This window comes from Danio rerio, chromosome 14, assembly GCF_052040795.2.
Source record: "Danio rerio strain M-AB ecotype USA chromosome 14, GRCz13ab, whole genome shotgun sequence".
Taxonomy (NCBI): Eukaryota; Metazoa; Chordata; class Actinopteri; order Cypriniformes; family Danionidae; genus Danio; species Danio rerio.
Genome location: NC_141034.1, coordinates 6,229,165 through 6,253,629, shown reverse-complemented (window position 1 = coordinate 6,253,629; position 24,465 = coordinate 6,229,165). Strand labels below are relative to the sequence as shown.

The following is a 24,465-nucleotide window of genomic DNA, read 5'->3' as shown; positions in this document are numbered from 1 at the left end:
AGTTAACAATAACAATAACTAGCACTAATAATGATGCTATCGTTTTATTATCTGGGGATGCATGTAAACATGTCTAAAATCACACAGCTAATTAAACCCATCCTCATACAAAACACAAATCAACACGATGTTGTTGAGCAGACAAAAAAGATTTGGCGTTTTTGCCATAGATATATAGACTAGATGTCGCCTGGCCTATTGTTGTCTATTGGACGGAGTGCGTCAATAGCGCCGCCATCTTGCTACAGGGTAGCGCTCCTTTGAAATGAATGCGGGACCACGGTACAATTGAGGACTGTGGCCATGCAAAGACAGAGATATACACATATACACATATATCTGTGATCGGGAGTTTTCCTGGATGTTAGTATGTAATTTTTTTTCTAATTACAAAAATTATAATTTTACATCACTTTTCTACATTGATAGATCAGTGACCGCACGGGAATTCCTGACAAAAAGCTTGTGTTTGTGTGTACAGAAATGTACTATTCACCCTCCCTGTTAAATTTGATCTAATCATGTCCTGAAACACACATCCTCTCCTGCTTTCACTTCTCATACTGACGGAGGGAGCGATTCGTTTGTGAATGAATCCCCCGAACGACTCTTTCACTAACGTTAGCCGACAATAATACAAGTTTCTGGCAGCGCAGCATCTCGTTGTCATATTTCTTTTGCATTGTTTGCTGATTTTATTCAACAAAACTAGCATAAGCCGAGTGTTTAGTGCGAGTTGGAGCTGCTTTGCCGTATGGTGAATGCAGTAAGTGACTGTTATCCTCAATAACGTTACCTGATTAGCATAAAAGTTCAGAACATACAAAAACAGAAAAAAACACAATATTACCTATGAAATGTTTTGCCTTTGTGCTTTATTTTCTTTGTTTGCTCGTTACTACACCCGTAGACAGCGCTAAAGTCCCGCGTCTTCACGTAATAACACTGTCTTGACTAGTGCGGTTGAATGACATTTGTCCTGGGAGCACTGTACCAATGTGGCGGCGCTAATGACGCATGCTCAGGGTCCCTATGCGATATCTAGTGTTTATATCTATAGTTTTTGCAAGGCAAATATAGTGAGGATTTATCAAATGGCTCCATCGTGAGGACAAACGAGGTAGTGGACGCACGAAAAAGAAACAAAGGGCTTTACATGATCACCGACCGTGCATACTATTGGACGACGCTATTGAAAGCCCGCCCACTTCTACACTCTCATTCGTCCATTTCGATGTCAATCAACACGCCGGAACTACGTTTAACAGGACCTGTGCGCGCAAAAATGGAGGATAACATTAAAGACCTCAGCCGACCCCAGATGTATTTGTTTGGTGAGCTGAATTAAAATCACACGTTGCATAACCATATATATGCGACAATTCGTCATATGCAATCAAACGATAAGCTCCTACTGCTGCATTGCACTGTAATACAAGAGTTGTGGCTAATGCAGCTAGCCACATGTATTGGCTCTGCCTTTGTGTTTAGTCTAATGTTTATATATGCGATATAATGGGCTGGAGGACTGGGGATAGTTATATTTCATGTATTTATTTTCTATTTATAAAGGATGTTGTTTATTTTGTGGGATTTTTGGTTGCATAAAATGGGTTTTTCTAAAGTTTATCACGTGTTTACAACATTTTTGAATAAAGTATTAGTTTTTGATTAAGGTAAAGTTGGTTTTATATTCGCACATTCATATTTTCATCTTAATATCATTTCAAAAAAGTATTCTTTGCAAATTCTAAATAGTGAAATCATATTAGCAGCCAATCAAAATACTACAATGTTTACAGTCAATTAAATAATGATAATGTTGTTTTGAAGTCATACTTGCATGTAATTTCAGTCCGAATAATCAAAGTACCATGGTAAACAAAACTGAGCTGTCACTTAACGAATGTGCGAATATAAAACCAACTTTATTCTCAATTTAGTTTTGCTGTCTTCCTGTAGGTTGTTCGTTAAAGGCTGACAAGAAAGAGCACAAAGTTGACCTGGATGATGATGAGGCTGAACATCAGCTGTCACTTAAGTCGGTGAGGAAGATGAATATTTGACAAAAGTCTAATATTGCCATATAGGCAGTGGTGTAAAGTAATATCAAATACTCCAATTACTGTAATTGAGTAGTTTTTCTCAGGAATTGTAATTTTTAAAGTAGTTTTAGAAATGTGTAGTTGTGATATTGATGCTAAAACAATATTTTGTGCAGCTGTATTCTGTTTTACAACACTTATTTTCTGTATCACAATATAGATTGTGTCAAAGCTGCATTACATGAATGAACAGGAAAATGATAACAAGCCATAGCAGTATTTCTTTTGTGAGGCACTATGCTAATGATGCACTGTATATTTCAGACAAGTCGTTTTGATTGTCTGTAAACTGGCAATACCACATCTCTCACCTCTTCACCCGTGTTCTCAGGTGTGTTTGGGTGCCGAGGCGGAGGATAAATTCCACACCGTGGAGATGGAGGGATTGACTTACGATGGCAAAACCACCAAAATCACACTTGCTGTATTGAAACCATCCGTTCTGCCTTCTGTAAGTGTTCTAGAGTTCATTTCCGTTGGGTTTTGTGTTATAAACAGGTGTAAAAAAGTTTGTAAATAGCATCACAGTGTAAAAAAAATTTTGTTACAAGTGTGTGTGTGTGAATGTGAGAGTGTTTGGGGGTTTCCCAGTACAGGGCTGCAGCTGGAAGGCCATCTGCTGCGTAAAACGTATGCTGGAATAGTTGGCGGTCCATTCCGCTGTGGCGAGCCTTGATAAACAAGGGACTAAGCCGAAGGAAAATGAATGAATGAAGACCCTTGTAAACAGCTGATATTATTCCGTCTTTAAAATACATCTTGCCGATAAACTAGTGATATTTGGGATCTTATGTAATTTAGAAAAAAAACAAGTTTTTTCTAAGTTCCAAGTATTTAGCTCAATATTTTTATACTTTTAGCTGACTTTTAGTATTTAATAGTATTGTCAGAGTATTAAATTGTAATTGAAGTACTGTGAATGGAACCTTTATTTAGATATCTACTATGAAATTAGTTTGAAAAAATCTAATAAATTATGAAATGAAAAATATGTGGAAACCCTGCACACCCCAAGTAATTCAATTCAATTCAGCTTTATTTGTATAGTGCTTTTACAATGTAGATTGTATCAAATCAGCTTCACATAAATGGTCATAGTAACTCAGGGCTCGAAATTGCGACCATTTTGGTCACATATGCGCCCGAAAATTAATCTATGCGACCTAATAATATATTTTGGCGCATTAGTGCGACTACAGATAATGGTTGTAGTGCGACCTGTTTTGATTTTTTGTAAAAACGTGCTGAATCGCTCTTCCCTGCCGCTATATTGGTTCCTATTAGCTGTCAATCCCTTAAGACTTTCCGCTGTTAGATGACAAGGAAGGAGCTTTTACGACCACGGGAAATACAAACGGCTGAAGAGTAATAACTTAAAGCACACAGGTTTGCAAACCCCATCTAAAGTTGAGGGCGCAGATGAGAGCGATCATGACGTGGTGAATATTGATCCGCCAGCTGAGATCAATCGAGTACGTGTTTTTCGGAGAAGGTGCCCGAATCTCGATGCGTTGCATTCACTGCGTGTTCAGCGCAAATGTCCGCTAAAAGTCAAATCTAATACTGTACATATCATCGTCAAAGGAGCTCGCCTTTACTAAGTTTACACTGAAACTGCGGCTCATCATAACAACGAACGGTATTGCGTCGGTGGTCATCGCAAGAGTACTGCTCTGCCTGCTCATAAATTGGGTCGGCTGACTCGCCTGCTTTTCACTAACACAGAAAAATGAAGATCAGCCAGTCTGAGCTCAGACTAAACCTTTAAATTGACACAAACTGAAACCAAAACTTTTAAAGAGTGATAGAAGTGAGACTTTACTTACTTTATCTTGTCTATTCTTTTTTGAGGTGTATATTATTTTTTATTTATTTACTGATGACTGTTTTGCAGCTTTCAGCTTTGAATTGAATTATTTATTATAATATTTTGTTTGTTTTGTAGCAGAAATATTATTTATTAAATTGACATGCATATAAAAACAGCAGTACAAAATCCATATTTCTTACTGCAATGCTTCATTTTTGTTTGATGCAAACTATACATTTATTTTTCATAAAGTAACAGACTTTTTATAGCAGATATTCATGCACGTCATTTAAGGCAGCATCATAATGAGAAATGTAATTCATTGTTACTATTATTGTCATTTTCATCATCATTAATATTCTATAATTATTAGACATTCATTTTAGAATTATTGCACACAAATATCAATGTCATCACAAAGATAGTTGTTTCTGTTTTTTGTTAGTCCTGTTGATGTTGTTTTAAAATACAGCAGCAGTGCTCATTCATTTTTGATGGGTGCTCCTAAATTTTTTCTGGTGCTCCTAAATTTTTTCTGGTGCTCCTAAATTTTTTTGGTGCTCCTAAATATTTGAAGTTGAGAGCACCGGTGCTACCAAGTAAAAAAGTTAATTTCGAGCCCTGTAACTGGATCAGGGTAGTTCAGTTTTTAGTGTTTAAGTTCAGTTCAGTTTAGCTCAGTTCAGTGTGGTTTGAAATACTTGTTCATCAATTATAAGAAGTCATTTTTTTATAATTAATACAACATCTCTAAGTACGATTTTGTTTAGTTTTTTGTAACTTTGTGGAAAAAGCACTTAAAAACCATTTGTGGTGTTAAACATTTTCAAATAATATAGAGTAACAGTATTAAGAATTATTATCATTATTAAATAAATAAAATATACCATAACAATGGTTAGTTAATTAGTGGGACCTCATTGCAATTTTTTACAATATTCTATTATATTTAGTTCAGTTGTTAACACTTAATCATTATTAAATCACACATCTTCAGTATTCTAATATTGCTGCATGCACTTATCTGCCAAAGGTGCAGTAGGTGATCTTTCACAATGCTAACAGCTTAGCATAAATCTCTGAATCACACTCCCTCCCCTGCCGTCTAGAGCCACACCTCCCTAAATACGAGCACAGCAAAAGAACCCTCTCTCATGTGTTTAAAAGCGACTAGTGCTTGTCCGACGGCGAGAAAGCCAAACTGACATGCTATTTCAGAGTGAATATTTAGAGTTGCATGGTAAACAATACAGGGAGAGACTAGGCGGAATAGCGCTATTTACTTGTGTTTTGTTGTTAAACTAATTAAAATCTACATTATAGATGCTGTAAAAGGTCCCTTATGAAACTGGAAAATAGTCTTATCAATCTTTTACCGGAAGATTTTAGTGACTGAACGACAGTTCTGTGAAGATATAATCCATTTGTAACAACATCTAACGTTACATCAGCTTTACGTGAAGCTCAAATAGTTTTAAAACAAAACAGCACTTGCTAAGAGAAATCCTTCAACCATTGTTTCATCCTTTTTCCAGCGTGCAAAGGTAACTCCAATATTGATTCAGGTTTTTAAAAAGTTTCGATTCGGCAGGTTTTCACCGATCGCGCGCGCCTTCTCTCTTGAACGTGTGGCACCAACAGCGGTCGGTGAGGATGCGTACAAACGGCTGCGCAGTTGTTCAACTCTGCATTTGCTGACAGACAGTTTTGCCTACTTATCGGAATTATGAGAGATGTCGGTCTGACTCTATTTAATTGGATGAACATTTTTTAGTTTTATGCCTTACCCAAAATATAAAAATACATATAAATACATTTAGATCATTTACTTAAATTATTACTATTGAATTGTGACGAGACTTTCAACCAGCACAACACAAAATGCTTCTGAAGACAATCACCTACTGCACCTTTAAGTGTTATTATGCCCTCGGTAACACCATGAATCTAGTTTATACTCTGGCATGTTTGGGTGTTCTGTGGTATTTTGAGAATGCGTCTAATAAAAATTCCAGCTGTGCCGAGGCTGGTCAACTTGTGATTGACAGCTTGTTTTTAAAAGGGGCAAGGCCTGCGTTGCATCATCAGGACGGAAGGCGAGGAGCGCTCCATGACATCAGCACATATTAGCCTCTGTTTTATATCAGCAACGGAAAATATGAACATTTCCAAAGAGCTCTGGGAGGAATCTGCGTTTTATGACTTAATGCGAATGTGTTTGCAACTCTTTGTGTTCTGGTATGAGTAGATTAGTGGGTGGAGTTTGAGCTCTTTAAAGTACAAATTGAATCAAAACTAGCCATATGATTTTGTTAGCTCACAACGCTAGTTTTGTGGCGAATAATTCATCTGTGCATGTCATTAAGAATAAAAAATACATTGTTTGCCCTTGTAATCTAAAAGTGAAATCTGAAAATGCCTGTTTTTTTTTAAGTTAAATTCTCAGATTACGTCTGTCTGAGGAATTGGGTGTGGCTAACATACTTAACCACGCCCCTCAGTTTTGACTGCAAACAGAAATGATGAGGAGGAGGTGTCTGTTAGGTCAGTGGTCCCCTACCTATTTGTCACCACGGACCGGTCAATGCTTGACAATTTTATAGCAGACCAGGAAGCGGTGGTTCGTACTGTGATAGGTGTGACCATCAACCATTTTTCTCAGAGGATGACAAGCTAACAAAATCAGTTTTATTTGTGGAGAAAATTGCAAAACACTGCAGTGTTTGGGTGTTCAGTGTTTGTCTGAGATAATTGGTCAACTGAAATACCGAAATATGTATATTCCATACAAGCTGAAGCTAATTGGTCAGTTCTTGTCACGTGATTCGCAGTGCGCTCGCAGCGTTTATTTAACTGGGCGTGTCTGGAAGGTGCAAGCGCATCACGCCACTTGCGCGCACAAGACGCTCATCTCTATTGGAAATAACGAACTTGCACAAATTCTAGAGAAGACGCAATATGCAAACAGCCGCTAAAAGGTCGCCATCATTTTATGATCTCCAGCAATTGATCTTCTTGCACAGACATGGTGGATTCACTTGATTTGTTGACAAATGGGTTGTGGATCCATTCCTTGACAGTTTGTTTGTCCGTTTTCCCCTTCGTAAAGAAACTTTCCAAATACGTCTGTTTCATAGTCATTTTGCTGCTTTTGTGTTAAATTTGGGCACTCAAGTGACCAAGATGTAAACGAGAGAGTATGTGCATTTTTCAAAATAAAAGATTTTTCAAAATAAAAGGATCATTCAGACTCGGATAATAAATAAAAAAAATAATGAATGATTTCTTGTGCAGCCCACTACCAATTGATCCGGTACCAGTCCGCTGCCCTGTGATTGAGGATCACTGTGTTAGGTTGTAATCATAGATATATACACTAGATATCGCATAGGGACCCTGAGCATACGTCAATAGCGCCGCCACATTTGTACAGTGCTCCCAGGACAAATGTTATTCAACTACACTAGTCAAGACAGTGTGCCAGATGTGAAGATGCTGGGCTTTAGTGCTGTGTTGGGGTGTAGTAACGAGCAAACAAAGAAATCAAAGCACAAAGGCACAACATTTCATTGGTGAGATTTAGTTTTTACGATTTTGTATGTTATGAACTTTTGTGCTAAACAGGTGACGTTATTGATGATTTTACAGTTTTTTACTGAATTCACCATAAGGCAAAGTAGCTCCAACTCGCACGAAACACTCGACTTATGCTAGTTTTGTTGAATAAAATAAGCAAACAGTGTAAATAAAATATGACAATAAGATGCTGCGGTGCTAGTAACTTATTGTTGGCTAAGTAAACGAGTCATTCATTACAGAGATTTGATCACAAACAAATCGCTCCCACTGTTAGAATGAGAAGTGAAAGCTGGAGAACAGGTGTGTTTCAGGACACGGATTAGATCAAATGTAACCAGGAGGGAAGATAATACATTTCTACGCACACAAACGCATGCTTTTTGTCGGCAAAGTGCATGTGATCACTCATCCATCAATTTTAAAAAAAGTTATGTAAAATTATAATTTTCGTAAATTTAAAAAAAAAAAAATATTCGCATGCTGACCGCCGGGAAACTCCCGATCATCGATATATGTATATATGTTTATATATCTCTGGCTCTGGATGTCCAGTCCTCCACTGCACCTTGGTCTGCATCCATTTCAAAGGAGCGCTACCCTGTACTAAAATGGCGGCTCCATTAACACATTCTTTCCAATAGACAACAACAGGGTAGGCAACATCTAATGTCAATATCTATGGGTTGTAATAACTAAAACCCTTTTCCCGAAGTTCCTAAATGAAATGCCTACTTTACTAAATCCAATCAGCTTGCAGTAGAAAAAAAGCCGCGCCCACTTTTTGCTCATGTAATATTTAGTTTCTCTACGAACTGCGTCACAATTTAAGGAAAAAAAGGGTTGCAGCTTCCGGTTCATGCAGACTTTAAAACTTTTCCTAATTTTCAAATCCGTATTTATTGTTGTTTCAGTGATGAATGTAAGATCTTGGATTTTACTCCCAGGATAACTGACTCAAAAAAAAAAAAAAAAAATGTAGAGCAATAATTGTAGCGTAATTAGGCGGTTTTGTCTGGATTGCTCTAGAGACAATCAGCTCATCAGTCAGCGTTTGTGTTGAAACGGATCATCTGAGATGATTCTGGACATGAGGGATTGCTCGCCATTCAACGTAATTGCAACAGTTCCATAGCTGTCATTTAAAGCATTAAGCAGACCATCGCGCCCTCAGCTGTTTACATCTGGTTGCCATCGATGCAAGGGCCGTTGCCTGGCGCGTTGGAATGTTCATTCAAAATTGTTGGCCGTGGCTTGTATTTCTCCAATTGCGCAATTCTGATGTTTAGCTGTAGGCCTGTCTCAGATGTACTGGCATGGAATGTTCAGGACGAATCCTAGTCATGAATTCTTTCTTGGAAGGAATTCTCGCTTGTTTTTGTTGGGAATTATTCATCATCTGAATTTTTTTATTTATTTATATTTTTTGCAAAGCATTGGCACAGAAAGAACATGTTTTAATTTTTAATTTTTTGTGTTACTGTTGCCATTACAAGGTCTGATTTCATTACAAATCAGTTATCTTTACTACCTGTTTGATATAGGATGTAAAGCAGGTCTCAGACTGGACAAAAAGCAATGCATTAAATTCCATTTTTCCCTGCCATGTCTTTAAAATATGAAAATGTTCACTCATAGGCCACTTTATTAGGTACACCTTACTAGTACTGGGCTGGACCCCCTTCAGAACTGCCTTAACCCTTCATGGCAAAGATTCAACAAGGTACTAGAAATATTCCTCAGAGATTTTAGTCCATATTGACATGATAGCATCATGCAGTTGCTGCATATTTGTCGGCTGCACGTGCTTGCTGCGAATCTCCCATTCCACCCACTCCCAATGGTGCTCTATTGGATTAATATCTGGTGATTTTGGAGGTCATTTAAGTACAGTCAACTCATTGTCATGTTAAAAAAAAAAAGAAGTCTGAAATGATTTGCTCTTTATGGCATGGCGCGATGTCCCGCTTGAAGTAGCCATCAGAAGATGGGTACACAGTGGTCATAAGAATGAACATGGTCAGCAACAATACTCAGTTGCTCAATTGGTACTAATGGGCCCAAAGTGTACCAAGAAAATATCCCCCACTCCATTACACCACCACCACCAATCATTCTGAACCATTGATACAAGGCAGGATAGATCCATGCTTTTATGTTGTTGATGCCTAATTCTGACCCTACCATCCGAACTCGCAGCAGAAATCGAGACTCCTCAGACCAGGCAACGTTTTTCCTATCTTTGATTGTCCAATTTTGGTGAGTCTGTGCGATTTGTAGCCTCAGTTTCCTGTTCTTAGCTGGTCTTCTGGTGCTGTAGCCCATCTGCCTCAAGGTTGGACATATTGTGTGTTCAGAGATGCTCTTCTGCATACCTCAGTTGTGTCGAGTGGTTATTTGAGTTACTGTTGTCTTTCTATCAGCTCAAACCACTCTGGCCATTCTCCTCTGACTTCTGGCTCAGTTTATATTTTATCATTTTCTGACCATTCTCTGTAAACCCTAGAGATGGTTGTGCGTGAAAATTCCAGTAGATCAGCAGTTTCTGAAATACTCAGACCAGCCCGTCTGGCACCAACATGCCACATTCAAAGACACTTCAATCACCTTTCTTCCCCATTCTGATGCTCGCTTTGAACTGCAGCCGTTTGTCTTGACCATGTCTACATGCCTAAATGCATGGAGTTGCTGCCATGTGATTGGCTGATTAAAAATTCGCATTAACGAGTAGATGGACAGGTGTACCTAATAAAGTGACCTATGAATGGATATTATGCCCAGTATTTCTAATGAAGCTTCTGTGCTAGACTGCTGCTTCTGACGGCACTAGTGTTTACATGATCCTTCATCTCGTTTTACGCTTGAACAACTAACTAAATGCTTAAGTCTATTTAACTGATTGTATTTTAACTACATTACATCATCGATGCTGTAAGACAGGGGTGTCCAAAGTCAGTCCTGGAGGTTCTCCAGGACACCGGCCCTCCAGGACAGAGTGTGGACACCTCTGCTGTAAGAGGAAAGTTATGAAATAAAATTGATAGTCACATTAACCTTTCAGAAGTTTATCAATGGCTGAAAAACACTAGCTGTGCGCATTGCCCATTACATTTCCATTGTGTTTGTTGAAAGAGATCCTTCCCTTTTTCATCTTTAGTTAAGTCTGGGCGGTTTTGAGGTCACTCCTCCTGTGTCCTTTCGTCTGCAGTCCGGAGGGGGGCCGGTCTACATCAGCGGTCAACATTTTGTCAGTGAGTACCATTTGTCTTCTCTCATTGGTTAAAAAAGAAACGGACACATGCACTCAAAACAAAGAGTTCAGGAGGACCATTTCCCATGTGTGTCTTTTGCTTCTCTTGTTTGCTCTTCATCTCTCTGTGATGGAACGATTCTTTCTACCTATTGCAGTGTCCATGGGATTAATCTGACCCCGCTCTCTCTCTCTCTTTCTCTACACAGACTCAAAAGTGAATTATAAATTACCATGCGACTCCATTTATGCCTGTATAATCGCTTCCATATGTTTTGCTCATGCTGTTCAGACACTTTCAGCATGTCGCTCCATTCTGTGGATGTTAGCATTTAGGCCTGCCACTTACAGATGTCAGAATATTGATGCCTCCAACTCTGTGGTTTGCTCAGGTGTCAAGGAGTCAGATGATGAGGATGAGGAGGAAGAGGAGAACAACACTTCACCGGTGAAGAGACCGTCCAACATGACCCTCGCCAAAGTGCCTCAGGTGATCTGTCCTTAACTTCACCTTAAATAACAATTGATACTTTTGGTAAGTGGATAATAAGTGGACTTGATTTATATTAATTGATTTATTGGTGCAGATATTGTTACAACCCTTGATGGAAATCTGTCTAGGGATTTAAAAGGAGCAGGTTGGAGATGAATAAAAGAATAAACTAACGGTGACAAGAGAAACACAGAAGTTATCACCGCAAAAGATTTATTGCTCTCACAAACCAAACATTTACAGTATGTACTATGAAATAATATTAAGTTTGAAGAACTAAGTCAAATGGAAGAGGAAACTGAAAGGTGCACTAGAAAATCAGTGAAAGAAACATAACAAAAATATCCCCATAATCTCCTTCTAATCCTCTAAATAAGAAAATAACAATATGAAAATAAAAAGTCTTCAGCGCAGATGCGCCCTGAACTTACTCTAACTAAAAAACAGAAATACTATTTTGTGCACTTCACTAAACTAGTGTGCCTAAACATCAAAAAGCCTGCGAGCAAGGTATTTATGTCACATGACTTTCTATGCTGTTCCAGGTAAACCCTTGTTTGTAAGTCATCTTTTTGCAAGATTTAAATGGAGCATTAGCAGGCTAAAAATGACGCACGACATCCGTCGTGAACTCAAATATTACAAACGACAGAACTTTTACCAACAGATCGGTCTAACAGATCCCACTCAAAGTCAACATTTATACCAAGCTTAAACAGTCAGACACTACAAAACAGACAATGACGCTCCAAACATCAAACAACAGCTGATCTCTTTCCATTGCCGCTTCCAATTTAAAGGGCCATAACCTGTGTTTACATGGACATCAGTAATCGAATTATTTGCCAAACTATTAATTTGTGGACTTGAACTTCAGTTTGATAGTTTCACTTTCATTCAGGAACATTTCATGCTTGCCCCCCATGACAAACAAGATATTGCATACGAGGAACTGCTCGAAGAGTGTAGATTTAAAGGAATGTTTGAGACCGCATGGCGAATGGGAGAAAAAAAAAAACTCTGCATTTCTTTCTAACGTAGATGCACTCGATCAGTGGCGTAGTGGATGGGCCCCGCGTAGTCGCGATTTTCAATAATTGAAAATCCGGAAATCCGCAATAATCAAACTCTTGGGAACCACTGTGGTCGGAACCAAAGTTCACTGGTCTGTTTTCTCTGAACACCTCTCAAGCGGTGGACTACTTCATTCTGATTGCTTGCCGCCAATGTTGCCAACTTAGTGATTTTTTCACTAGATTTAGCGACTTTTCAGACCCCCCTAGCGACAAATGTAGCAACTTTTTTTTGTGTGTTATTGGAGATTTTTTTAGACTGTCATTTGTCCATACTGTACCGTCCCTACTCTTCTCAACAAGCTACGTGTGATGCCGCCAACCCCTCCCCCGCCTCACAGCACTGACAGGCGGCCCAGTCAGTCCTCGTACAGCAGCCTCTCCCACCTGCAGCCCGAGAGCAGATCACCCCTCTGCGTACCGACGACAAATGATTTAGCACAGGCAGTGTGAAGGTATTTCCCTTGTACAGTCTAAACGATCTGCTTCTCCTTTATTTTAACATTTTAATTGGACCGTTTATTCTTTTCTTGTCCACAATCACAGATGACAGTGACAGTTTCTGAACTTGTCTGAGTTTATTACACATGAGAGATTACTGCACATAAACTACACATCTATAATGACATACTGTATTCAAACAGCAATAAATTTAGTTAAATAAACATGCATATATAAAGTGTAGTGCAATTATAAATACCCCTTTAGTAAACATAAGCTGTTAAACAAACAGAAAAGGTAGAACGTGATGACGTCAGTGATATGCAAATTGACGTATGACGTATCCCCCCCCCACTTCATCAGGGGGCCCCGTCAGCAATCCCTGCAGGGGGGCCTCCGCATTTTGTGCTACGCCACTGCACTCGATAGGTGGTGCCAGAAAGCTGTGTGTGTATAGACTACCCTGTCACAAAATGTGGCAAAAATCCTACACTATGGTAATAGTTTGATTGCGGTGTTTACGTTTACACTCGGAGAGCAGCATTTACAGTGGATCTTTCAGTCCATAATATTGTAGTAATATTAACGTACTCTAAACTTAGTTATTTAGAAATTATTTTACTTTAAACACTGAAATAGTACTGCTGACGATACGAACTAACTTTGCCATCTGAATAAACAAACAAAGACCACTGATCGCTTATGTAAAAAATCTGTAACGTTAGAGACAGGACAATCAACACCAAATGGAACCATGTCTTTTTTTAAAAAGAGACGAGCGGTAAATCCAGATTTCACCATTTCCAGATGCGAAAAGCTCTCGGGTAAAAATGTTCCTTACAAACGTACTTCTGTTGCGTGCACTGTAATCCACACATGAGTCCAGCTGCGCTCTCATAGCGGGGAAATAAAAACAAAACCTTCATTGCAGCACATTAATAAACACAACACTGATGACCTGTTTCTCCAAACGATTCTTCTTCTTCCACTTGATTTGGCAACACATCGTGGCATTTCTCTGAACACTGTAACAGGTAAAAACAGTCTTAGAAGCTATCTTGCATATTAATGAAGTTGCACCGCATACACAATAGAGCGCACTGATTGGTTTGAACCAAGTCTTTCTCATGAATTAATGCTGCATACTCAAACGCGTCACATTGTACTCACCTGTACAAACATCCACTCTACATGCTGGAATTCACACAAGGATCTTATTGCCGTGAGGCAGCTTCAAAAATTTGTTTCAAAACAGAAGAACAAATTTGCTCGAAATAACGCAAAAAACAACCAAAAATTAAAAACTGCTTTTATTCTAGCTGAAACAAAACAAATAAGACTTTCTCAAGAAGAAAAAAAATATTAGTGCAAATACTGTGAGAAATTCATCACTCTGTTATACATAATTTGGGAAATATTTGAGTAAGATAAAAAAAAAAATTCACAGCAGGATGAATAATTTTGACTTATATTTGTTTGTTGCTTTTTTTTTTGGTTTACTATTGTTAAGATATTTGTACCAGGGGAAAAAACTACAACAGGAACTGGTTGTCCTTTTTATTTGTTCTTAAGAAATTAGGGTGTCAACAAGATGTCCAGAAACATTTAAAAAAGATGTGTGAAAGTTTCCTTGTTGACTTTCATGGAATCTCAATAAAGAGACACATTGTTCAATACACACTTAATCCTCTAGATAAGTGTCTGAGACAAGCAACAGCTTGCCGTCAATGTGATACACAGAGAGTTTGTTTGAAATTATTTGTCAGGGTGTTGAAATGATCCCAGAATTCCTATTAAAGCAGCAAGCCGTGAGATGCTGTCACTTCCAGTGAGTTTTACTAGGGTTAAATGGATAGTGCACCCCAAAATGAAAAATGTACTCACTGTTTACTCTCCCTCATGTGGTTTCATCATTTTATGAGTTTCTTTTTAATGTAAAAATCCAGTAACCATTGACTTCCGTTGTAGCAAATACTATGGAAATCAATGGTCACAGGTTTTCAACATTTTTCAAAACATCTTCTTTTGCGTTCAAGTTAAGGGTGAGTAAATGATGACAGGATTTTTCATTTTGAGGGACTTTCTTTTTAAGGATGTGATTTACTGGCCAAAAAATAACTGCAATGCTTATTTATTTTTTGCTGCTTATTACTTCATAAAATTGAGACACCAGGAATATAAAAATAAGTAATATAATTGCATAACTATAGTTTAAATATAATGTAATATGATTATATCATCTAATTTTCTGCTTCTAATAGAGGTATTTTTTTTCTTTTTTTTTATTTAGAAAAAGCTGAAAATGGACTCAGATGAGGATGAAGACAGCGATGATGATGACGACGACGACGACGATGATGATGATGATGAAGAAGAGTAAGAGCTCAAGTTTGTTCAGTTATAAAGTGTTTCATTGAAAGTTTTTACACGCAGTGAACTACTTCAATAAGGTTCATTTATACTTAAGTATATGACAAAATATATATAATCATAAAAACAGTTTACATGCATACAATTAAATTATACAGTTGAAGTCAGAATTATTAGCCTCCCTAAATTATTAGCCCTCGTTTATTTTTTCTCCTCAATTTCTGTTTAACGGAGAGAAGATTTTGTCAACATATTTCTAAGCATAATAGTTTTAATAACTCATTTATAATAACTGATTTATTTGATTTTTGCCATGATGGCAGTAAATAATATTTGACTAGATATTTTTTAAGACACTTCAATACAGCTTAAAGTGTTTAACTACGATTAACTAGGTTAATTATGTTAGTTAGGCAGGATAGGGTAATTAGGCAAGTTATTGTATAACAATGGTTTGTTCTGTTGACTATCGGAAAAAAAAAATAGCTTAAAGGGGCTAATAATTGTGTCCCCAAAAATGGTATTTAAAAAATTAAAAACTGCTTTTATTCTAGCTGAAATAAAACAAATAAGAATTTTTCTAGAAGAAAAAATATTATCAGACATACTGTGAAAATTTTCTTGCTATGTTACATCATTTGGGAAATATAAAAAATAAATTTAAAATTAAAAGGGGGTTTATATTTCTGACTTTAACTGTATATTCAAAAAATCATTTTAGAAATGTCAACAATGTATATTACAAATTAAAAATGTATAACAGTGTACAAAAAGTTGTAAATGTTTAAAATTTGTTTTACATTACTACGCAAATCAAATGGGCAAATCGTCTTTCATGTGTGAATCAACTTAGATTTGTGTGTGTGTTTATTCCTTTCTAAATTAAGTCTGATTACATAAATGGTTTGCCAAGTGGAGTACCTCAATTACATTGCTCTCTTTGAGGTATGATTGGTTGAACAATGACGTCTCATCTGATTTGCTAAAAAGTGATCTGTGTGAGAGTTGTGTGCTGCCTGGAAAGTCTCAAAAATATAAACAATCACAAATCCAGGGCGAATGTGAAATACAATTTGCACATTCACGTGAAAGGTAATTTATGAATACGAATTTATTTATTTATAATTTATGAGTAATATATATATATATATATATATATATATATATATATATATATATATATATATATATATATATATATATATATATATATATTTATATTTATATTAGTGACTGTGGCTAGTAGTTTTTCAACATTACTAGCCACTCGCCATTTTCACGACCTACAATTTTGTTGTAAGGAGAATACATTTTATATGCATATATTTGATTTTGGCATGCTAAACTTTTTAATTTAGAAGTTGTGCTATGTCTACATGACTCCTTATTTATTTCACGTTTTGTGTGTTGTGTATGACCTCGTACAATGAGCATGAGCAAATAGATTTTAGTGCTGCATTGCAAATAGTTCTTGTTTCACAAGACTTAACAGGGATCAACACTACAGATTTACCTTATTATTATCTGGCTACACCAAAAAAAACAAAACTCAAAAAAAAAAAAATTCTTATCCACAAATTTAAAATAATTAGAAATTTTCAAAACAAGCCAAATATAGCTGTAAACAAACACTTTTTATTCAACAAAACTTTTCTTTAAAAAAATACAATTGACATTTTAAAAATATTTATTGTCATGTATCTAGAAGTATGAACAGTAGTCTGTACTGGCTAAAGGTCCCAGAACACCAGTTAACTACAAATAAATGGGAAGTTAATCTACTAATAAAGCAATGGTATTGTAAAGGATGATTAATATACCATAATTAATAAAACAATAACTGTAAAAGAAAGCAGGTGAAAAACATGCCATAATGAAAGGATGATCACCTGCACACGGTTAATGTTAGGCCCATTAATTAATTAATTCATTTTCTTGTTGGCTTAGTCCCTTTATTAATCCGTGGTCGTGACAGCGGAATGAACCGCCAACTTATCCAGCATGTTTTTACGCAGAGGATGCCCTTCCAGCCGCAACCCATCTCTGGAAAAAGCCCATTAATAATCTTTTCAAAGAATGGTTAAAGTGAAAGCGGCAACTGCTGCTGCTTGCACAATGACACTTTTTTTTTTTTTAAAGAATCTCAAACTCTAGCATCGTTTTTTGCATACATACACACACATGCACACACACACACACACACACATATATATATGTATATATATATATATATATATATATATATATATATATATATATATATATATATATATATATATATATATATATATACACAGTTGTCAACATTTGAAGCTACCAACAACACCCATTCTTGTCTTGGGACAATTTTTTAAAATCTTTATTTTATCCACTTCAAATGTTAAGATCCACTTCAAATGTTCAGATGTTGAAATTAATTTTATCTATCTTTAGGGATGATGACAAACAAGAAAAGCCTGCTGTAAAGAGCCCTGTCAAATCCACTCAAAAAGTAAGTTTTCCTGCTTTTTTTGTTTAGAATATTTGGAAAAAGAAGTTTGGTACTTATGCTATATATATAAAGAACAGGATTATATTAAATAAAAATATATATTTTAACTTTTAAAATAATAGTGATTAACAGTAATGATATTTCACAATATTGGAATTACTGTATTAATTTTTTTTCTACATTTTTAGAGTTTTCCAAGACAGCAATTGTGTGATATTGTAAAACATAACAGTTTATTAATATTACTGTGTATTATTAGTTAGTAATAGTAATTACTGTTAAAAACTGTTAATAAACTAAATTATATTTTCCTAATATATTCTAAGATGCAAAACATTTGTGATGCAAAGCTGAGTTTTTCAGGATAACTCCAGGTTTTTTTATTTTCTGTTTTTATTTGATAAAAATCTTCTTTTCTCCATACTTTGAAACATGTTCACATTGCATGTTACATTTCGCCATGTTCCCACTGTGTTCCGAAGTGAACACCAGAGTGACCAGCAGGTGCCAGTCTCTTCCTGAGAGAGACTCAGAATCTTTCAGCACCTGTATTCACCCCATCAGCTTCGAGAGCACTTTATATTCTTTCCTTCACATTTTAATAACTAAAGTGTCTTTTGGTGCCATCTTTATCATCTTGTTCATATCCATTTCTCATGTCTGTTCATACTTGCTTTCTCTCTCTATGTGGAATGTAATGTAATGATCATTTTGCTCTAAACAATGCAAAAATAAGCAATTTTTACTCTAGTTTAATATATGTGTAATAATGTTTTTAGCAACGTGTCACACATAGTTGAAGTCAGAATTATTAGCCCCCCTGTATATTTTTTTCTCCCAATTTCTGTTTAACGGAGAGTTTTTTTTTTTAACACATTTCTAAACAAAATAGTTTTAGTAACTCATTTCTAATAACTGATTTATTTTATCTCTGCCATGATGACAGTACATAATAATTTACTAGATATTTTTCAAGATAGTATTCAGCTTAAAGTGACATTTAAAGACTTTACTAGGTTAATTAGGCAAGTTAGGGTAATTAGGCAAATCATTGTATAATGATGGTTTGTTCTGTACATGATAAAAATAGCTTAAAAGGGCTAATAATATTGACCTTAAAATAGCACTTTTAATAAAGCTGCTTTTACTTTATCCAAAATAAAACAATTTGGTCTTTCTCCAGAAGAAATAATATTATAGGAAATACTTGCTCTGTTAAACATCATTTGGGAAACATTTAATAAGAAAAAAAACTTCACAGGAGGTCGAATCATTTTGACTTCAACTGTATATGTAAGCTGCTGATGTGGCATTATCAGGCAAACAAATCACTTAAAGAGCCCCTATTATACATTAAAAATGGTCATATTTTGGTTTAAGTGTCTCCAACAACAGGCTGATATGCATGCTAGGTCAAAAACATTTTCATTGTCTTATATGCATTTATTTTTACCTAATTATCCCAGTGACTCCCATATTTTTTGTTCAGCGATTCATTTGTTCCCGAATCCCTGCTCAGCGTGAAACTAATCTGCGCTGATTGGGCTGACGTCAGCCTGTTGCGACTGGTCGACTGCGTTTTGCGTGAGACAGAGTGAAATGGTCAGCACGGCTTAATAACAATATTGAAGTAGTCAGAGTGCAGAGTGCATGTGTGGACATACCTGCCAACACTCCTGTTTTTCCTGGGATCTCCTGTATTTCAGGCCCATCTTAAGACACCAGCCCCTTTTTGTTAATTATCCCGGATAAATGCTGGTCCTCAGCATTTTGATACGGTCTGTGAAACCCCCGAGTCCCCAACATTGGTATAGCATGGTTTCCGCCTACATTCATTCATACCACCACAGCTACATTACAGCTTCTCATTCAAAACATTCAGTCATTGTTGTTGTTGTTGTTTTAATAGCGAGGTGTAATTGCACCAGAACGCATTAAAAGGTAAGTAAATTATAACAGCGCAAACTTTTTTGTAATCGTAGTAGTGCTGTGCATTGTTTTTATAAGGTGACTGACTGACTGAAAGGTGCAAGTCTGTGGTTCTGCATACAATGACTTTATCTTGCTGGAGTTTATAGCCGTTTCACTTTACTTCAGGATGCATTAATGCCACTTTGTAGGTCTATTGGAGACATTCATAAATATTCCTAACAAATCTAATAAATGTTAGAGACATACTGGTTACATAACCACGCTAAATAGCACTTCAGCAGCGTATATTTGAGAGCGCACAATAAGCTTGGGCGGTATCCAAATTTTGATATCGTCACACAGCATCACGCTCTCTCTCATTCACACACTCACGCCACACAAACACACTTAAACAGCATCCAAGCGCCCGTTCCCGTTTTAATTACACCAGAGTTACAGACTTATTCCCGCACCGCAAAAAATGGGTCGGGTCCTGTGGCTCCAGCGGTATAGCAGCAGGTATGCAGACCTCTAGTTCGTATTTACCACTTCTCCTTTCTCATTCGGTCGAAACCGGAAATACTGCCAAGTAAGAAGACTTGCATGGAAATCATACTAAAACATTACGTACGCTTAAAGCTGTAAATGTGCGTACGCAGAAAGAAATTCAGATGTATGAAACACTGCGTACGCCGAATCTCACACATATTCTTTTGTACATCCGAATGAATGTGAAACTGAGCGCAACATGCACGAGCACAAAACCCCTCTCTGCCTCCTCCCCCGTATGAATATGCCAATGACTCTACTTTGGCAAAACCCAAGAAAAAAGCAAAGGCAAAAGCAAGCAAAAAGAGAAACTTTGAACAGAATGTGAATTGAAGGTGCTGCTTTCGGAGGTAGACCGGAGGAAAACTGTGTTATTTGCAAGTTTGTCCTCCGGAATTAACAACAAAAAAAAAATAGAGTGGGGAGAGTTTAGCTGATGCGGTTAACACAGTTGGGTCTGAACATCGCACTGAGTGAATTAAAAAAAGAAATAGTGTGATTTATAGGTGTAAAATGTTGTGGTACCCATATCAGTCTCAGTGGCGCAGCTCGTAAAACGCATGGCAACATGTTTTGACACGTTCGAGCATGAACTCGGTTCGAATCCAGTGTCTAATGAACTCATTCTTCTTTTTTTCCCCCGCTACATATCAGATTTTGCCAACTATTTTTCATGAGAAAGACAAGTAGGAATAATCAATAAGTCTGTGCATCATATTTTATTTGCAAATTTGTTGAATGGAAATGTTTCTGATTCACGCATGCAAGTTCATCTTCAGATGGTGCCTTTATAGCAACGTGTGTGCGGTAGATCGCTCCCATTACATTGGGAAAACAGGCGACCGCTGCAAATTGCGCTTTAATGTTTGGCTGGTCAACTGTATGGTATGGAAACCTTATATACCTGCTAGAAGAACCCGTCTCATACAGACGCCATTGCAAGGCTCAAAGACACTTTGTAAAGTGCAATTTAACATAACTGCCTCTAGGAGTCGCCAATGGAAATAAAACAGACTCGCACAAAGCTGGCGTGGAGCTGCGCACTTTCCCACGATCAGTTCATCATTAGTAAATCCAAACGTGAGCGATTCTGAACGTAAAACATGGTGTATGCAAAGTTATTGTGCGTACACAGCGTTGATACATGAGGCCCCAGGTCGCTTGGTGCGTGACTCGCCATCTATGAGTCGACTCTTTTATAGATGAATCAATAGTTTTAAACACTGTGCACTTTCAGATTTAAGCTGGATATTTCACTTCACTTAGAGCTGTGTAACACACTACAAGGAAGGTCATTCTCAAAAACCCATAATAGGGGCTCTTCAGGAAATGCAGTCTTGGTGTGCATAACAGAATTTTCAAAAATGTAAAACTAAATGTTTAGTCTAAGAACTTAACAGCAGTTAGAATACAAATCGAAACTATTTCTCCACCATTTTAACTCACTAGAGCTGAATCAAAATTGATGAGCATAATAAAACCTAATAGTCCTGCTGTGTGCATGTGTGTTTAAATGTATGAGAGAGCGTGTGTGTGTGTGTGTGTGTGTGTGTTTGGAGATCAAAGCGGGTGCATACCTGCTCTGTGAGGACTGATTCCTGCCAGAGGGGAGACAACTGATGAACACTTCTGTCACACACTCCACATCTCCTCTGATCCCTTAGTCCTCGATGCTTTCTTCTATTATTGCAGTATTTCAATCTCTCCTCCTTTAACCTTTTCCATCAGATATTTAATTTGATTATTTGTTGCCTGTTCAGTTTTGGAAGCATACACTGTTAACAGTTTTCAGTTAGAATCTACAGTAACCTATTGGCAGTGGTTCACTTACTGTAAATCAACAAGAGTACTGTATTTCCATTTACAGCACCGTTTATCTGGCTCTTCATCCAAAACTGAAAATTCAGTCAGAATTTACTTACTTATCGCAAACCTACTTGACTTTCTTTCTTTGAAATATATTTTGATAAATGTTGGGAACCTGTTACCATTGACTGCCACGATATTTGTTTTCCCTACTTTCCCTACTTTTTTTGTTCAACAGAATAAAGAAACTCATAAAGGTTTGGAACAACTCAAGGCTGTGTAAATAGTAAGAAAATGTCAATTTATTGCGTGAATTATCCATTTAAATTGTGCTAGTGTTCAAATTACATGTGTTAAACTCATGTTGTGAAGTAAACCTTACTAGTATCGGGATGGACTACGAGAAAGTCCTAAATTCTTGTTGGCACAGATTCAGCAATGTTGGAGATGTTTCTCAGAGATTTTGGCCCATATTAACACGCAACACTGTAATTTAACAAATACTTTTAAACCAGCCGTCCCATTAATAGAGGAAGAGTGGGACGAATTCTCAGACCAACCACTTTACTGTAAGACAACTGAGCGACTATGGAGAAGTTACTATAACTGGATAATGCATTTTTATATTTATAAATATTCTTTAAAATGAAATACTAGTAATGCATTGCTGCTATGGATTCCAAATCACAGCGTCTAATAACGCCCGTTTCACACGAGGCTTCAGCATCAATGCTTGACAGAGGGCGTGTCTAAAGTTGAGACTGAGGCGATCGTCATAGCAGCATCAGCCAATGAAATGAGTCTGCAATCGATTACTGTCTGAGCTGGTGTATTTGTACTTGCAGTACAACTTAGGTACTAATTGATACTGAAATTTTAAATAGTAGCAGAGGTCAAGCTCCCATAATGCAATAATAATAACAATTCCTTACATTTATATAGTGCTTTTCTAGACACTTAAAGCGCTTTACACATTGTTTGGGTGGAATCTCCTCATCCACCACCAGTGTGCAGCATCCACCTAGATGATGCGGCGGCAACCATATTGCGCCAGATTGCACACCAGCTGAATTGATGGAGAGAAGACAGAGTAATGAAGGCAATTATGATAATGGGGACGGTTTGGAGGCCATGATGGACAGAGGCCAGTAGGCAAATTTGGTCAAAGCCATACTCTTTTTTGAAGGACATCCTGGGATTGTTAGACATTTAGACGAGTCAGGACATTGGTTTAATGTCTCATCGGAAAGATGGCGCTCACTGAGCAGTATATAGTCCCCATCACTATACTTAGGCATTAGGACCCACACTGACCGCAGGTTGAGCACCCCCTGCTGGTCTCACTAACAACACTTCCGGCAGCAACCTAGCCTTCCCATGTGGTCACCCAGCCAGGTACTGACCAGGCTCAGTCCTGCTTAGCTTCAGTGGCCGACCGTGTGAGAGTTGCAGAGAGATAGTTGCCAGCAAATAAACAGAAATCGCTTGTGAATCACAAAATACAGGAACTTTTCATTTGCAGATTTATTTTTACAGTGTAGACATGTAGTACAACATCTTGTTGTAAATTCTTATCCAGATTTTTTTTGATTAATCCATTCTTCTGCTTGTCTTTTTCTCTGGGCTATACACCACCTGACAAAAGTCTTGTTGTTGATCCCGCTTGTAAGAGCAACAGATAATAACTTGACTGCTAGTCTTGATTTCACAAATACTGCAGAAGACCTATTGGAACCAGCATGGACACAAGATTCTCACAGAAATCAGTCAAGTTTGGTAAAGAAAAAAATCATGGTTTGGGGTTATATTCAGTATGGGGGATGTGCAAGAGATCTGCAAAGTGGATGGCAACATCAACCGCCTCTAGTAGCTAGACATTTGTGCTGCCCAATGCATTACAAACCACAGGAAAGGGCAAATTCCTTAGGAGGACAGCGCTCTTTCTCATACTTCAGCCTCCACATCAAAGCTCCTGAAAGCAAAGAAGGTCAAGGTGCTCCAGGATTGGCCAGCCCAGTCACCAGACATGAACATTATTGAGCATGTCTGGGGTAAAATGGAGGAGGCATTGAAGTTGAATCCAAAGAATCTTGATGAACTCTGAGTCCTGCACGAATGTTTTCTTTGCCATTCCAGATGACTTTATTAATACTTTATTTGAGAATTGCAGAGATGTATGGATGCAGTCCTCCAAGCTCATGAGATAAACCACAATATTCATTCTGTTTCCACTGCATCATGACTTTATATTCTATTCTGGACATTATTTCTGTTAAGTAACAAGACTTTACTTTAAGACCTTACTGTCTTAAATAAATAATTACAAATCAAGGCATGACCATTTTATTTTGGTAAAATAAACATAATCTAGAGGTCTTTGCCTTTCATATAAGCCACTTCGGATACCAAATGATCAACTGGAAGTCAAGTTATTATTTGTTGTTTCTAGAACTTAGATAGGCGACAAGACTTTTGTCAGGTATAGTGTAGAGCAATAACAGTGTCCTGCAGTCTCTTCAGACCGTGACCAGACAAGCTGTGCTTTTTATTCTCTTATCGCTGCGCTTTGACAGAAAAAAAAACATCCGAG

General features: G+C 37.2%; 1 protein-coding gene across 1 annotated transcript in view; it reads left to right on the top strand.

Moving 5' to 3' along the window:
• Positions 1–1,263: 1,263 nt before the first annotated feature.
• npm1b (nucleophosmin 1b) overlaps positions 1,264–24,465 on the top strand; it is a 52,544-nt gene continuing 29,342 nt past the window's right edge. The window contains exons 1-7 of the mRNA NM_001166155.2: positions 1,264–1,334; positions 1,963–2,045; positions 2,437–2,556; positions 10,649–10,742; positions 11,134–11,231; positions 15,039–15,124; positions 17,552–17,609. Of these exons, the coding sequence (NP_001159627.2) occupies positions 1,286–1,334; positions 1,963–2,045; positions 2,437–2,556; positions 10,649–10,742; positions 11,134–11,231; positions 15,039–15,124; positions 17,552–17,609 (588 nt within the window). The 5' untranslated portion in view covers positions 1,264–1,285. The remainder of the gene's footprint in view (positions 1,335–1,962; positions 2,046–2,436; positions 2,557–10,648; positions 10,743–11,133; positions 11,232–15,038; positions 15,125–17,551; positions 17,610–24,465) is intronic.